The sequence below is a fragment of the Entelurus aequoreus genome, linkage group LG25, assembly GCF_033978785.1.
Source record: "Entelurus aequoreus isolate RoL-2023_Sb linkage group LG25, RoL_Eaeq_v1.1, whole genome shotgun sequence".
In the NCBI taxonomy this organism is placed as follows: Eukaryota; Metazoa; Chordata; class Actinopteri; order Syngnathiformes; family Syngnathidae; genus Entelurus; species Entelurus aequoreus.
In genome coordinates, this window is record NC_084755.1 from 20,663,381 (window position 1) to 20,681,571 (window position 18,191).

General features: G+C 36.7%; 1 protein-coding gene across 2 annotated transcripts in view; it reads left to right on the forward strand.

The window, feature by feature from the left end:
* The window catches only part of LOC133642964 (interleukin-9 receptor-like), a 32,227-nt gene that overhangs the window by 4,573 nt on the left and 9,463 nt on the right, over positions 1 to 18,191 (forward strand). Inside the window, exons 2-9 of one of the 2 annotated variants that reach the window (XM_062037387.1) lie at positions 7,726 to 7,823; positions 11,185 to 11,323; positions 11,416 to 11,473; positions 12,011 to 12,098; positions 12,185 to 12,330; positions 13,572 to 13,737; positions 13,950 to 14,049; positions 18,111 to 18,189. In XM_062037387.1, coding sequence (XP_061893371.1) covers positions 7,742 to 7,823; positions 11,185 to 11,323; positions 11,416 to 11,473; positions 12,011 to 12,098; positions 12,185 to 12,330; positions 13,572 to 13,737; positions 13,950 to 14,049; positions 18,111 to 18,189 — 858 coding nt within the window. In that variant the 5' untranslated portion in view covers positions 7,726 to 7,741. Of the gene's footprint in view, positions 1 to 7,377; positions 7,824 to 11,184; positions 11,324 to 11,415; positions 11,474 to 12,010; positions 12,099 to 12,184; positions 12,331 to 13,571; positions 13,738 to 13,949; positions 14,050 to 18,110; positions 18,190 to 18,191 lie in introns of those variants that run through there. The other variant, XM_062037386.1, reaches the window with a different exon arrangement.

Consider the following 18,191-nt stretch of genomic DNA (forward strand, 5'->3'; position numbering starts at 1 on the left):
GCAGTAGGTTATTACATTATGCGCCGTTATTACATTATGCGTTTTTCCAAACCTTTACCTATATACTGTTTGTTGTCTATATTTATTAGGGCTGTCAAAGTTAACACTAATTCTCTTTAATGTGACTATTTTTTTTGATGGCCGATTCCAATTGTATCCATTTTCATTTATTTAAGCAGATAAAATCTCTTTTATAAGAGTGGCCAAGAGGGCAGCTAAACAGGTTTCATAATACATATAACAACAACAAAAACAACAGCAGCCGCACACTATAATTAAAAAACAACAACAACAACAACAACAACCAGGAATGTATGCAGAGTACCAGTATTTTTTGGCACCGGTTCCTAATTAAAGTTAAAGTTAAAGTTAAAGTTTCAACGATTGTCACACACACACTGGGTGTGGTGAAATGTGTCCTCTGCATTTGACCCATCCCCATCTTCACCCCCTGGGAGGGGAGGGGAGCAGTGAGCAGCAGCGTGCGCCGCGCTCGGGAATCATTTGGTGATTTATTAGGTCGGTCCATGAGGACCGTGAAGATTCCGGACTAACGATTCCATTCTTCCTCAGATAAGGACTGGATCAACATAAAAAATGTTAATGAATTTGGACATTGATGTGAGGCGTCTATATTATATTAAAAATACCTAATGAATTGAGGCAGAGCTCAATAGAAGCCACCTGTAACATTCTAAAACTGTGTCAGAAAATACTTGTAATCAACCCAATGACATCTGTAAATCAACCGCTTTGGTACAATCCTAATATCATAATTAATACAAATGTGGTTAAATGGACAACATGGAAAGACAGAGGTATTACTATACCTCATCATATTATTAATAAAAACTCCTTTAAACCGTTAAATGATTTAGTTGATCAATATAATGTACCCAGAAATCATTTTTTAAATTGTATCTCTTTAAAACAATAAATGGATATCCTCTGAAAGTATGTCTTTAAATAGCCATGAACTGGAAGATGCACTTTTTAATCAAGATACAATTAAGAAATTAATTAAACTATTTTATGGAATAATAAATGAACACCATACTAGAAATGCAAATGATGCATGTGTTCGGAAATGAATGACTTAAACATTTTAGATGAAAGAGACATATCATGGAATGATATTTGGAAAAATGCCAATAAGCCCTTTAGAAGCATTAAAGATAAGCTGAGTCAATTTAAGATCTTGAATATTTTACATCTTCCCAACTGTTTAAAATTGGTGTAGTAGATAGCAAGTTATGTATGAAGAGTCAGGCAGCCGAGGCAACTCTTGTTCATTTATTGTGGGAATGTCAGAGAATAAAAGAGTTATGGTTGAAAACAACAAAATAAGCAATCACATTCCTTAATATAAACATCCCAATGACACTGCAAACTTGTATTCTTGGGGATCTCCATCAATTTAGTAACGTGTCATCAAAGAGTAAAAATGCATTTCTTTCAATATGCATCATAACAAAAAGGGTAATATTAAAAAAATGGATAGATGTTAAAAAAATGGATAGATGTTGATAATCCAACTCATACTGACTGCATTTAGTTTAGATAATAATGAGTCATGTATTGGAATATGGGATCCATTATTTAAATTTGTTTTAACTATTAAATGAGCCAAAAATATGACCTATTTTATCTTTGTGAAAAATATTGGACACGTCAAGCTTATGAGATGTGATGCAAGTGTAAGCCACTGTGACTCTATTGTTCTTTTTATTTTATTTTTTATGTTTTTATTTTTTATAAATGTCTGTAATGATAATGTCAATGAGGGATTTTTAATCACTGCTATGTTGAAATTGTTATTAATATTGATACGGTTGTTGATAATATTAATTTTTGTGTGACTGCTGTTGGATTGTTTTGTGTCATGTTTGTGTGTCCTCTCAATTGCTTTGTTTATTGCTATTCTGAATGTTGCTGGGTCGGTTTTGGAATTGGAATTGCATTATCGTATTGTTTTGTTGAATTGATTTATAAAAAAAAACAAAAAACAAAAAAACAAAAAAACAGTCCTACCAGCTATCCATTAATCCACAGGCCAATATTAATCCACTCAAAAAGTGAAAAATTTAAGTAATTTTATAATCCATCCTGACAGGTCTCTGGTTGCCGTCTAACATCACTCCATTGCGCCGCGCTTGTGTGTCAAAAAACACATCTTGCTTAAATTCGTTTCAGTTCGTTTTGTCTCTTGACTACAAACTGGACGATCGAGCATTACACTTGTTCACCAAGTCTTTTTATTTATATAATACACACTACACACTAGTGTTGTCCCGATACCAATATTTTGGTACCGGTACCAAAATTATTTCGATATTTTTCATACTTTTCGATACTTTTATAAATAAAGGGGACCACCAAAAATTGCATTATTGGCTTTAATTTTACAAAAAATCTTAGGGCACATTAAACATATGTTTCTTATTGCAAGTTTGTCCTTAAATAAAATAGTGAACATACAAGACAACTTGTCTTTTATTAGTAAGTAAGTAAACAAAGGCTCCTAATTTAGCTGCTGACATATGCAGTAACATATTGTGTCATTTATCATTCTGTTATGTTGTCAAAATTATTAAGGACAAGTGGTAGACAATTAATTATTAATCTTATTGTTTATTTACTGTTAATATCTGCTTACTTTGTCTTTTAACATGTGCTATCTATTAACATTTAATAATCACTTATTCTTCGGTTGTTTGGATGCTTTACATTAGTTTTGGATGATACCACAAATTTGGGTATCAATCCGATACCAAGTCTTTACAGAATCTTACATTGGTCATATTCAAAGTCCTCATGTGTCCGGGGACATATTTCCTAAGTTTATAAACATAATATAAAAATAAAAAAACCGAAAGAAGACTATATGATGCCAAAAAATATCGACGTAATCATAGTATCGACTAGATAAACTCCTGTACTTAGTATCATTACAGTGGATGTTAGGTGTACATTAGGCTGACCATATTCTGAAATCCCAAAAAGAGGACACATATATGCGTGCCAAGGCAGGCAGCACGCCAAGGCCGGGACTAGGTGAAAATTTGCCAATGATACTCGAACTTGCTTTATAAATAATATTTTTTTTTAAATAAAGCATTTTTTCTCCTCTGTTGACAGCAGTGTTGGCGGTAGGAGTTTTCAAAATGGGGTCCCACAGTAAATTTTTGGCGTTTTGAAAACAAATGACAAATGTATGCATTATCCTGTTATATGTCACATTCTATATTGCGTTTTGGAAAAAGGTTGTCATAAACGTTACTTAATTCATTAAAAAAGATAATACAAAAAAAAGCAAATGTGTATACATATGTAAATGTATTCAGTTATAAACATTCATTCACTTTCTTCTTTCCTTCATGGATCTAAACTTTACCGCTGCTGGTAGTTTTTTCTATGTTTTTATTTAATAAGTTGTAGGTGTGTTTATTTCAGTATAAAACTGTAAAAAGTGTTTTGCTTGGGTCATGAAATGATGATAACATTGATTTTGATTCAATATTTTATATTTAACGCTTAAATCTCTGGAGTCTACATCAACTTCGGATCTATTCCTCATTTCAAAATGTTTTAGTTTTTTTATGTTGTTTTTTTTGTTTGTTTGTTTTCTGCCCTTTTTTGTCAAACAAAACTATGTTTTTTATGGCAAACACACAAAATATGCAAAATCTTCCACCAAAAATATTTTTCAAAGTGGAATATTTGATGTGAAGTAATCGGAACCTTTGATAGGTCAATAATTCATAATAACATTGATTTTGATTCAATACTATGTTTTGAGTAATGACAGTTTGAAAAAAAAAACAGCTTTGTTTTATTAGTCAACATTGCAACTTTTTCTAAATTACATTTCACCTTTAAGCTTTTTTATTTCACTTTTGTTATGTTTTTGTTGATTTTAATAGTATTTTTAGAATGTGCCGTGGGCCTTTAAAACATTAGCTGTGGGCCACAAATGGTAAAAAAAATTTAAAAAAAAAAATTATAATCTGCGTCCTTTCTGATTTCAATGCGTTAAAAAGACCCAAAAAGTGCGTTAACACCAACACTGCTTGACAGTATAACAAAATAAGTCACACTTATTTTCTGTAACATTCACAGTTTTGGAAAAAAAGTGCAGAGGTAGAAATATTCAAAATAACCTCTTGTATATAATCTAAACATAAATAATGCCTCAAAACAAGTTAATTAAATTTAAACAAAAAAACAGCAGACGAGCTCTCGCCCTGCACAGCTGTTTTGTGCATTGTAGTGTCGATATGGGCTTGTAGATCGTTGGCCCCTTTATTTGCCACAGATACATACGTTCCTGCTTTGCACACAGTGCATTCTGCTTCCCATGTGTCACGGCCAGGACGAAAACACAAATACTTTTCCCGCAAATCATCCGTGAAGTTGCATTTACATTTCGGCATTTCTTGTTCTCATGTCTGTCTCTCCACTCACTACCTCTCTCGCTCTGTGTCTCTGCCCCTCCCTCACGAATGTTGCTACGTGCGCGCATCTTCAGTTTTTTTTTTTTAACCCCTAACTTAACTCTGGACGTACATTGAAAATACACGCAACCCTAATTCAAAATGCCGGACATTTAGCATTTAAGAAACCCCGCCCGGACACCCCCGCAAAAGAGGACATGTCCGGGGAAAAGAGGACGTATGGTCAGCCTAGTGTAGATCCACCAATGGTGTTTGTTTACATTGTGACACCGGTGAGCTACGGTGTGTAGTGAAGCATGTTTAGCTATTCCTCGTCCTGCAGGGATGATACTTGTAAGAAACTTACTTTATTTGTCGCCATGGAGGCGAGGATTAGTGATTTAGAAGTAGCTAAAACACTGCAGACTGCAGATGGACTTTAGCCGCTAGCTAGCTAGCCATGTCTTAAAGCACCTCTTCCTGAGGGCGTTTCAGTGTTATAACTTTACCTTTATCTTTAGTTTTTAGGCCAAAATGCGTCCGTTCTCCCTTTTCTGTCTACACACTGTGTCTGCTTGTAAGTACTCCGTGATTGTGCGCTACCAAACATGCTCCTCTGCTCGTAAACCAGCAATGACACGACGTGACGACGACGTGGGTGTGGGGGACCAGTACTTTTCAGAGGCGGTATAGTACAGAATATGATTCATTAGTATCGCGGTACTATACTAATACTGGTATACCGTACAACCCTACTACACACACACATACATTGGTAGCGCAACACTCAATATGGCTTCCGGTCCGTCACTCGAATATGCCCGTGTGCAACATAAACACAAACAATTTTTATTGTTACAAAATGCACACCCACACAACATGCTAATTGATTGTATTGATTTATATGATATAATATTTCATGTAAAAGGTATATTCTGTACATATAAATCTTATTTCCAGCTGAGTGTAATTGCAATGAATAGAAACACAGTGATGGATCTGTGTGGTCTTTAAATGACATAACTGCATTTCACTTAACATTAAACACATAGTCGACTTCTATAAGACTTAAAAAAAACAGTTAATAAAAAATGTTCCTGCTTTGATGTTACAGTACACCATGTTGGAGGTGTTATGGTCAGTGTTGGGTTAGTTACTGAAAACCAGTAACTAGTTACAGTTACTAGTTACTTTATTTCAAAAGTAACTCAGTTACTAACTCAGTTACTTACACCAAAAAGTAATGCGTTACTGTGGAAAGTAACTATTTAGTTACTTCTTTTTTTCTTCTTTTTTTTTAAAGCTCCCATTAATGCCTTTTTAGCCTTGAATAATACAATCTGTTGATCAACTTGACATGCATTTGCATCACTGAACTCTGCTAAGCAATGTGCTCTACATACAACACACAAAGACAAAGATATGTTTCAAAGGGCCAATTTATTTCAGGCCAGAACAAATTGACAAAACTATTTTAAATAGCTGCAACATTACATACATAAGTAACAAACCGCATAATAACAACATAGCTGTAAAGCTGGCTTCACCCAAGGAAGGCACACATGACATACACAAAGCCTAACCAGGCATTTTTTTCTCTCAAGGAATTCTGCAATAAAATCATGTCTTCATGAGATCAACACTGTACTGAAGGGCTTCAGTATAGAACACTCTACGCATTTCCCCACTTTTAGTTTAGAGAAAAGGAAAGATTGGCCTGGCCCACTAGGATCCCTCTTTATGTTTGTGAACTTTATAGTTTATACCTTTAGAGTGATGTGATAATCAAACACTCTGAAGTCTAGATTGAAAGAGTATATAAGAGATTTGGCAGTGTGTACCTTCAGTGCTGAATGATGAGCAAAGGCAGAGTTTGGAGTGTCTTCTTTAGCTCGCTTTCCATGTTTTTGTACTCACTGTCCACTGTGTCCAGGAACTTGGAAAATGTTTTCGTGCCATTTGCCGTTTGACGCCGGTATCATGCTAATTAGCTGCCTGAAAGCGGGTGACTCCACTGTAGAAATAACACATACGCTGCAATGGCTCTATCAATGTTGTCCTGGCTAGCAGTCCCTCTGTTAAAATCCTTAAGTGGTGGTGGAGGTGGAGGTGGAGGTGGTGGAGGTGAAGTGGCATCGGAGTCTGTGTCTCTCTTTACTAGCTTCGTCGAAGCATGTTGCTTTTGTAGCTGTTTCCGCAGATTTGAATTGCTGTTTTGGGCAGTAGATGGGATCTTTGATCCAAGACACAACTTAAATTTAACTAAAATGTTATTTTCTTTGTGCTCGACAAAAGAAAAGTAGTGAGAATATCTCCATGTTAAGAAACTCGACTGCAGCTCCGCCATGTCTTGTTAGTAAACACAGACACGCCCCCTCTCCTGTGGTCCATGGTCCATGTGGTCCTCTCCTGTGGTCCATGGTCCTGACACACCCACACACAGACACACCCAAAGCACGCCTCTCTCTTCTCTTCCGTGTGACAGAGGAAGATTTAGAAGGACGACACCACAGCTCTCCAATAAAACACACTCAGATCTTCTCAGTTTCTAGCCGATAATACATAAAAAATAACGTAAAATAACGCAGTAACGCATCATGTAGTAACGGTAACTGAGTTACTGAATATAAAAATTAACGCGTTAGACTACTAGTTACCGCTGAAACTAACAGCGTTACAGTAACGCGTTACTTTGTAACGCGTTAGTTCCAACACTGGTTATGGTTCATTTTTTGCTAATATAAATGCTATTTAAAAAAATTTCACATCTTTATTTCCACAAACTACATATAATACCGATATGAGTACAGATAAATACCGGTATCGATATGGAATAAAATAAAATCTTTAAAAACAAATTAAAAACATATTGGTCTGAAATTCCCCCAAAGTTAAAGTACCAATGATTGTCACACACACACTAGGTGTGGCGAAATTATTCTCTGCATTTGACCCATCACCCTTGATCAAAGTGATGAGTTCAGGTAGCTTCAGAACCTTTTGAAATTCATTCCAGGACCATGGAGTAGCATATCTGAAGGCTTTTTTTTATTTATTTTTTTTACCAAGGTTTGAGTTGGCTATAGGAGCAAACGTCATGTTTGACCGTCGGCCCACACGACGACAGCACTAATATATATTTAGGCATCAACTTCATTGTTAAAGTGTAAAGGGGGGGAAAATAATGGCAATTTGTCCTTACTCTTTCTTTAAGTGCTCTTGTCATGTTTGATGTCACTCTCACTGGTTGTCACCGCATGTTGTGACACCAACAACATGTGTTCCTCCTCAGTCTGACCCCAGGCGTGATGTTGGGGACGGTCCAGCCCCGTCTTATCCTGGCCCTGCTCTTGTCTCTTCACGCTACGGACTGTGACGCAACATCGCAAGGTGCAAACTTATTTGTCGTTACTTGTATGAATGTATGTGACGCGTGTGTGTGTCATGATTGAAACTCAAGGGGGGGTTTTCCATTGCTCGGCGTAGGAAATGATCATTATTGACCTTTAAGTACACTGTAGCTGGTTTTGTTGTACATTTCCATTTACTGCACGTATTAAACCCTGCTCACATTAAGAATACAGTGGAATGCCTTAAAAGCAGTACAATGCGGCGTTGGCTAATGATACTGGTTTGATATCAGCAAAAAAAATAAAGAAATCGGCTTGCATGTAAAATCTCCGATACAAGCAGTCCAGCCGAGTGTTTGCTTGTGCAAGTTAACATGTAAATGTCCTCCAATAAACACATAAGGTTGGCCTTTTCCTGTATTTTAGTGAATTAATTTTAAAAAGTTAGGCTGTAGGCGGTCAGGATCTAGCAGCTACACAACAGCTAAGCACACGATAGCACGCAAGCCAGACATACAACATTATGGGCCTGACCTATTAAGCTTCAAATACCACACGCTAAACAGCGTGTGCAAGCTATAAAATTGCGTGTACTACTATTGAGCGAGTTACGTGTGATTTACTAAGACTGCGTGTAAATAAATAAATGTTTTGCGTGTACAAGGAGACACCCAACTATTTACTGCGCATGTATGTTATCATGCTCCTCCTACCTGCGGCGTTTTGCTGTGTTTTCAAACAAGTAGCAGACATGTGCTACTTTTTTCTGTGCATTTTAGAAGCAGTCCTGTGGTGCATCCACAATGGAAACCACGTTTTTTTTAGCGTGCTGAAGTTGTGCGCTCCAGAGTCCATACATGAGAAAATGCATATTGCAAGTTTTTTTTCAGCAGAGGAAATGTGTTAGTAATATATCTTCTATATGAAAAAACTAACGTTACTAAAATAAAATAAAAAACGTCAGCAGACGCCACAACATATGAATGGAATTTATTTTAATAAGACCCTTAAAGGGGAACTGCACTTTTTGGGGGGAATTTTGCCAATCGTTCACACTCATTATGAAAGACACAACGATGCTATTTTTTTTTCTTGCATTCTAAATATAAATATTATAAATATAAATGCGATTAAAAGTCTGCTTACAATGGAGCCTATAGGAGCCACTGTATTCTGCCTATAAAGCCCTTAAAAACATCCAAACACCTCCATTAAGGTTTTATATACATGATGTAAGTATATATGTAATGTAGTAACAGGCACATTTATAATAACATTTAATATTTACGTATTTTGCTCATATTAAGCATACGCGGCGCATTAATTTAAAAAACATCACGTTTGCTTTTTTTTTTTCTTCATCACTGATTATAACTCACTTTATGAGACTTTATGAGAGCCAACAAACTTAATAAACATCACTTACTGTACAATGTCTGCTGTCATTAGGATGCCGACTGCTAGGATGTTCATATATTTCCATTTAGATGAAGAATGAGTCATAATTCTCACGAAGAAGCGGGTGGGGGGGACCAAGCGTCTTTTCGTGTCGTCCTCGCCAGTTTCGGGTCCTAAATGGCTGTCAAAGTGTACTTACTTGTCGGAATACCTACTCAGACTTCTTTTATCCTGGTGAGATGCATGCTTTATGATCTAGAATAAACTTGCAGGGAGCAGGGAAGCGAGGAAGCAGCAGAGCACTCGATGATGTAAACATCGACACACACGGAGGTGATCACGGCGCCGCTATAAATAGTTCACCTGTGTTAGCGCTTATAATAACAATATCACTAATACTGTTATATTGTTGGTGCTTTTTGAATGGTTATTTATTGGATTTTATGGGCGAAATAGTGAAGCTCCAATTGGCTCCGCAGTAAGCGGACTTCTATTCATGTTTATTTAATATTTAGAATGCATTAAAAAAATTAATCCGTCGTCATGTATCATAATGACTGTGAATGATAGGCAAAACTACAAAAAAAGTGCAGTTCCCCTTTAAGTCATCCAGCAGCTATACAATTATAAAATGATATTGCTAAATAGACAATATGTCTAATGCTTTTATTTTTGACGGTCTTTACATGTTGACATACATACGTAGGATGAGGCTGCAGCGCAATTGCCTCCTTTTTCACAGCCGTGTGTGTAACTGTGTCATTATGCACTTACTTTTCAGATGTGCTAAAGATGCAAAATAGTGCTCGCAGTGGAGTTTTGGTGTTGATAAATCAAACTGCGTGTGCTAAATAATTATATTTGCATCTTCTCCTCCATGTATACATAGTCGGCGTCCTGTTGATCAGCATATATAGACAGACACGCTAAATGGATTGCGCTCCTAATTCTGCTCACTAAAGAGACACAATCCTCTGAGCACAAGTTTAGTAGATCACCTTTGCGTGTGCTATCAAGTTTGCACGTGTTTTAATTTCGAGCAGAAGAGAGTTTTATCTAAAGTCCTATTTCAAAGCGCGAAACAGGAAATACATTTACAACCCGCAGCACCTGCAGTGAGCGCACTCGTCCAAAAGATGGCGCCATAGGAAAAAACAACAACACAACTTTTCAGTGTCTCTGTCGGTGTAATATGAAAACTATTTGTTGAATAAAAAACATTATGGCCGTTAGCGAAGAAAAAATTATAAATTAGTCGCACCGTTTTATGAAACGCATGTTTCAAAGCGTAGGAAAAAAAATAGTGTTTAATAGTTTGGAAAATACGATTTACTGCATATGTGCATAGTGGTGTTATTATTATTAATTTGGAATGGGTTTTTTTCTCCATGTTTTACTTTTGTTGCTGGATATAAAAATATGCACAACAAGCACAGAATCTCCCCATTCTGAATCCTATCCTAAACAATCCTATTATATAACTGTTTTTTTTTAGTTTGTCCATGCAAAGTCATACACTGGTATGACAGTTCATGTCAAAATTAACAAATTAATGCCAAAATTAACCAGTTAATGCGGATTATTAATCCATCATCCTTATTAATCAGAATCCAATTTTTAACCCAATTGCGGCACAGAACGACTCAAAATCCCTGAAACGTCTCTGGCAGCGCATTTATATTGAGTCTCTTTGCTTACGCAGAGTGAAACAAGATCAATGTGGATTGAAAATGAATATTTTACCGCGATTAATTCACAGCAACCTTGATTAATCTAATTGACAGCTTTAGTTGAAATATTCCTTTTGATGGATAATGAAGTGGTCAGTTTTCAAAGGAATTCATGTTATGTGATTCCTTCTGGGGAATTCTGGAAGAATTTGGAGGCCAAGCAGCAATGTGGAATGGACGGCAGGCGGTTGTCTGCAAACCTAGCTCGCCTTTTGTGGAATGACACTGATAAGTAGAGAGAAGCGTAATCTTTGTTATGTCTGTGCTACTCAGGGCTCTCCTGTGTGAACGACTTCATCAACAACGTCACTTGTACGTGGCACAGGTCTTCGGCGGATGCTAGCCGGGACTGTTGGATCACAGGCCACAAGAAAAAATGGATGAATGCGGGCAGTGTACAAATTGTTATCAGGTAAGAATATGGATGTGATTAAAAATCCCCCCACAAAATGTTTTTCTTTTTTTTTTTTTCTTTAAATATGGTGATTTTTGTGTTGTTGATAGCCAAAGCTGCAAAGTGCAAGACTCGGCGCCAGGATGCAGCTTTGTCTTCGAAAATAACGTGAGTAGAGTCCGGCATAACAAGTAAAACCCACGTTTTTAGTTTTAGGGATGTTCTGCAGAGCGACTTGCATGCCTCTAACTCAGGGGTGTCTAACTCGTTTTCATTGGGGGCCACATGTCAATTTTAGAAAAAAGTTTACATTCCGAAATTTTACCATAAAATGTAGACATGTTTTTTACAATGTAAACTGTAAATGGGAAAACAGTACCACTGTTTTAGTATAAAATCTATGGTCGTTGTTTTTATGGTGTATTACTAGTGTAAATGGAAAAACAATATTACATATTTTTTTGTTCCATGTTTTTAGGGTAAAATTCTGGCAACTGAGCTACTTAGATAAAGTTTAAAATATATGAAATTGCATACAGTATATGTATTTTTTTCTGTCAAAATAGAAAGTTGACTACATTTAGAAACAAATAGACGCATGGTAATTACAGGCCTTTGCGGGCCACATAAAATAAGGTGGCGGGCCAGATATGGCCGCCGGGCCTTGAGTTTGACACATGTGCTCTAACTTACGAGTGTCCACAGACGTTCACCTATTTTGAAAAGATGCCCATCATCAATACGACGTGCAACAGGACGCTGATCCTCAAAGACTATCTAGTCGAAAGTCACAGTGCGTAGATTTTATTTGGTCCTTTTTTTTCCCAATACATTTTAACTGGAACAAGCTCAAAGAAACCTCTGCATGTGTGTGTTTAGTTCAAATGCACCCCCCGGGCCTCCCTAATGTCACCTGCACTGACAATGAAACCGTGATCCGGTGGGGTCCCAGCAGCCCCCTTTCCAAGTTACTGGAAAATTTGGAGTACGAAGTCAACATCCAACACAGTGACCCAAAGATGGAGGCAAGTGTGTTTTCATTGGTGCTTAGAGCAAGGGTGTCTAAATTGTTTTCTACCGAGAGTCTCATATTGGGAAAAAAAACAATGATGTCTGGTGGTAGCTTAGATATTTTAATTTAAAAAAAGACAATAAAATATTGTATAAAAGCAGAAATATATGTTATAAAATGTGATTAATCTGATGTAAAAAAATTAATAAATCTGATTAATCACAGGTTAATACTCGCTTGCATTATATAAATTACCATCCAATCAATTGTTGTTTCATCTGACCACAGAACTTTCCTCCAGAAGGTCTTATGTTTGTCCATGTGATGTCAGATGAAACAAAAATTTAGCTGTTTGGTCACAATACCCAGCAATATGTTTGGGGGAGAAAAAGTGAGGCCTTTAATCCCAGGAACACCATTCCTACCGTCAAGCATGGTGGTGGTAGTATTTGCTTTGGGTCTGTTTTGCTGCCAATGGAACTGGGGCTTTACAGAGAGTAAATCGGACAATGAAAAAGGAGGATTACCTCCAAATTCTTCAGGACAACCTAAAATCATCAGCCCGGAGGTTGGGTCTTTGGCACAGTTGGGTGATCCAACAGGACAATGACCCCAAACACACGTCAAAAGTGGTAAAGGAATGGCTAAATCAGGCTACAATTAAGGTTTTAGAATGGCCTTCCCAATGTCCTGACTTAAACGTGTGGACAATGCTGAAGAAACAAGTCCATGTCAGAAAAACAACAAATTTAGCTGAACTGCACCAATTTTGTAAAGAGGAGTGGTCAAAAATTCAACCAGAAGCTTGCCAAAAGCTTGTGGATGGCTACCAAAAGCGCCTTATTGCAGTGAAACTTGCCAAAGGACATGTAACCAAATATTAACATTGCTCTATGTATACTTTTGAGATTTGGTCACATTTTCAGTAAACCCATAATAAATTCATAAAAGAACCAAACTTCATGAATTTTTTTTGGTGACCAACAAGTATGTGCTCCAATCACTCTATCACAAAAAAATAAGAGTTGTAGAAATTATTGGAAACTCAAGACAGCCATGACATTATGTCCTTCACAAGTGTATGTAAACTTTTGACCACGACTGTAGATATATATACACACAGTATATATATATATATATATATATATTTGTACATACGGTTAATATATACATACATACATATATACATACATATACAAATATACATATACATACAGTATATTATATATTGAAGTGTATGTTGTGTGCCACCAGGAGGCCCACACATTCCACTCCAGCAAACCCCCAGCAAGGATCCCTGCTTGGAAGCTAAAAGGCAAGTACCAGGTTCGGGTGCGAGTCAAGCCAGAAGACATGGAAGGGAGTATCTGGAGTGAGTGGAGTCCAACCACAGTATGGGCGACACTATCCGAGAATACAGGTAAGGACGAAACCATTAGGTATTGTTTTTTGTTTACCTTATCCAATCTAACGTGAGAAGTTACTTTGTGTCGTTTTTTAAACACGCCGAAATAAAGGGGGCCTATTAAAAACATTGTAGATGAGTAAATGAGATGACAATTATTTATTGAAGTTTTTTTTTACTGCAGTTTTTACGAATTTTTTTTTTTTTACATGTGGCTTTTTTTTCAGGTTGGGGTCTGGATGCAACTTTTTTAATCCTCGCTGTTTTCATCATCATGGCTGTCATTGCTATGATGCTGGCCTTGTACAAAAGTATTGTCAACAAGAGGTGAGTAAGGTAGTGTTCATTTTTAAAGGGGCCCTATATTGCAAAACTAACTTTTTTTACCTATTGGTCCCTGCTGTTGTGTATTTGCTATCTGCCATAGTCCCAAAAATTTGCTAAGATACTTATAAAACAATATTGCTTTCCTTTAAACTTCTGTGAAACTGTAATTTGCACAATTTGTGACAATTCCCCCACATGTCACGTCAGCGGACATCTCCATGTATGGTAGAGATTTACCCGCAGCAATTTTCACGCAAATACTGTAGTCCGACACTGTAGTCAATAAGCTCCTTCTTTTTCTCTATCCTCTTGTTATGGGGCAGACTGGCTCGTACATGCACATGTTGCCATTTCTAATAAAAAGTAGCGTATAGTTACTAGTTAACAAATAATGAACTAGTCAGTAGACTTGCTATGGAGGCGCTAAAAACTACAACAAAGATGGCGGAGAGAAGACGCCATCAAAGTGGAGGCACGTAAAAAAGACCGCCACCAAAACGGCGCATCCTGAAGAGACAGTCTGTAAAACATAATCTATGCAACATTTTGACCAGAGAACCACCCTTACGTGTTATAAAAACCACAAGGATGTGTTTTAAATGTAGAAAAAAAATCATAATATGACCTCTATGTATTTTATGGTGGACTAAATCATACTTTACAAAAAAATAGTAATATAAATACCACTGCTAGCCAGTAGCCACAACAACAGCACCAACACAGCACTTCCTTATTATGCACCAATGACGGTTACAGCGACCAATGTTGCATTCATGAACCCAGGGAATTATGAGTATCAATATTACATCACAACACATTGTGAAATTGAACACAATCCATTTAGGGATGCTGTTTGACTTCCAAGTTGTCCTTATTTTAAAATTACGTGTACCATTGGAAACTAGAAAAGCACCCGGAGAACGCGGACCTCAGCCAAGTCCTACCTCCAAATAGTAAAGAATCCTTTTTAAAAACCCTTAATCCAGACGGAGACTTGGATCACCCTCAAAATTTAATCACTTGTGCCTTATTCCATTTCTGACATTTCCTGAAAGTTTTTTTTGTTTGTTTTTTTAAATCTGCGCATAACATTTAAGTTATGTTGCAATTTAATAAACAAACAAACCCCCCCAAAAAACCTAACCTATAATAATGTAAAATAAATGTATGTGTTTTAGGCTCATAACACCTGTTACTTGTACTGGCAATGCTTTAAGTAACTTTTCATTTTTGCTCGGACGGTCAACATTTGAGAAACATTTTTGGCCTCTAACCCGATTACGAGTCCCTATGCGTGTTTTAAGTCTCGTCTTAAGACCCACTTTTATTCTTTGGCTTTTAACACTACGTGAGTTGTGTGGTCTTCTGTCCTCTGTTGTCCTCTGTGTTTTTTTTAATAAATTTTGATTTATATTTTACTGTTTTGATTGGTTTTACCCTTTGAAATCGTTTTTTAATCATATTTATTTTTTATATTGGTTTTATATTCATTTATTTTTTGTTTTTATACAGTCATTGGTGGAGCATAATATTGTTTTTAATATTGTTTTTAACATGGCTGTGCAGCACTTTGGAAACATTCTTGTTGTGTAAATGTGCTATATAAATAAAGTGGATTGGATTGGATTGGATATGCGATACTTTTCAGTATAGATTATCGAACTAAAATGTTTTCTAGCAAGTAAAGTAAACACAATGTAAAACGAACTAGTATAGTTGTAAATATTTGTCACATTGAATGCTACATATATTTTCTAAACAAAATGAAGTGTCTAGTAGACAAGGGGTAAACAAAAAACTATTTTTGGCTCCCATTTAAATCATTTGGGTTTCGCCCTCAAAGCCTTCTTATATCCAGAGACTTCCTCCCTGACTTTGTAAACAATAACAAAAATGATTTGTTAATAATAAAAATAAAACAAAGAGTGATCTAATCACTTTAGTATCGTTTATATACTGATAGGTATCTAGGTATACTAGGTATCGATATTATAGACATCTGGATTGATCACCCCTACTTTACATTGAAGTTTAGCGGTTAGCTTCTTGGGTCGTCTTGCGCGGTGTGTGCGTAGCATGCTTAGCCATTCCTTTTCCTCAAGTGATACTTGGAAGAAACTCGGTTCATAATCTATAGCAGGGGTCCCCAAACTATGGCCCCAGCATCCAAAATCCGGCCCACGGGAAGTCCCAAGTTAAAAAAAAAAGTGTTAAAATTTTTTATTTTTTATTTGTATTTGTATTTTTTAAAATTGTATCTTTCCTTTCCAAGCCATTTTATAGCGCTTGTTACTCTCGGTGTCTCCTAGCCACTCAGGCAAATCATATTGTCTAAAAATGAATTTTCCCATCGATAACGTGACAATGTTAAATGTTGATCAGGGGTCCCCAAACTACGGCCCGCGGGCCGGATCTGGCCCCCCAGCATCCAAAAGCCGGCCCACGGGAAGTCCCAAGTTAATGTTAAATGTTGATGAACATCAATGTTAATTGATGTTAAATGACAAAACGGATTAACTCGCTGGAATATAAAGACAATGTGTATATATATATATATATATATATATATATATATATATATATATATATATATATATATATATATATATATATATATATATATATATATATATATATATATATATATATATATATATATACAGCCCGGCCCCCGGCCAAATTTTTTTAATCCAATGCGGCCCCCGAGTCAAAAAGTTTGGGGACCCCTGATCTATAGTATCTTAGAAGCCGCTTTGCATAGTGGATAGACGACACGTTCGTTGCAGCTGGCTCTCGTCGTCAATGAAACTTGTTATTATCTTCCTAAAGGCAGATAACCCAATAAAAAGGATCTGAGGCTACCTGAACTCATTCCTTTGGGGGAATTTCAGCCCATTTTAAAGGATCGAGAAACTGGTTCTATTGGGCACTGTACTTGTTTTTAAGTAGTTTTTAAATAGTTTTTACTGAAACATTTAATTTTTTTTACCTATTGTGTGTTTTTATGGTAGTATTGTAAGTAATTTGTATTATTTATTTATTTGTTTATTTATAGTGTGCGACTGCGGTTGTTTTTGTTGTTGTATTGTACAAAAGCCAAAACCGGTGAAGTTGGCACGTGTAAATCGTAAATAAAAACAGGATACAATGATTTGCAAATCATTTTCAGCTTGTATTCAATTGAATAGACTGCAAAGACAAGATATTTAATGTTAGAACTGAGAAAGTTTTTTTTTTTTTTTTAATCAAATAATCATTAACTTAGAATTTAATGGCAGCAACACATTGCAAAAAAGTTGGCACAGGGGAAACCTTTCCCATTGTTGCTTGAAATACAGATCAATCAATGTTTATCTATATAGCCCTAAATCACAAGTGTCTCAAAGGGCTGCACAAGCCACAACAACATCCTCGGTTCAGAGCCCACATAAGGGCAAGGAAAAACTCAACCCAGTGGGACGTCGATGTGAATGACTATGAGAAACCTTGGAGAGAACCGCAGATGTGGGTGACCCCCCCCCCCCCCCCCCCCTCTAGGGTCACCTTAAGTTGTTTTACAGTCCGGGGTCTCCGTTGTGGTATTTTATGCTTCATAATGCGCCACACATTTTCAATGGGAGACAGGTCTGGACTACAGGCAGGCCAGTTTAGTACCCGCACTCTTTTACTACGAAGCCACGCCGCTGTAACAAGTGCATAATGTGGCTTGGCATTGTCTTGCTGAAATAAGCAGGGGCGTGCATGAAAAAGACATTGTTTGGATGGCAACATATGTTGCGCTAAACCCTGTATGTACCTTTCAGCATTAATGGTGCCTTCACAGATGTGTAAGTTACCCATGCCTTGGGCACTAATACACCCCCATACCATCACAGATGCTGGCTTTTGAACTTTGCGCTTATAATAGTCCGGATGGTTCTTTTCCTCTTTGGTCCGGAGGACACGACGTCCACAGTTTCCAAAAACCATTTGTAAAGGAGATTTTAATCTCAATGAGTTTTAACCTGGTTAAAAAAAGGAAAATTAATGAAAAAAAAATGTCTTGTGTTGATTTGTTTCAGGCTCTTCAAAGCAAAGCCAGTTCCTAATCCTTCCAAATACTTTCAATCGCTTCACTCTGTCCACAGTGGAAATCTGAAGGT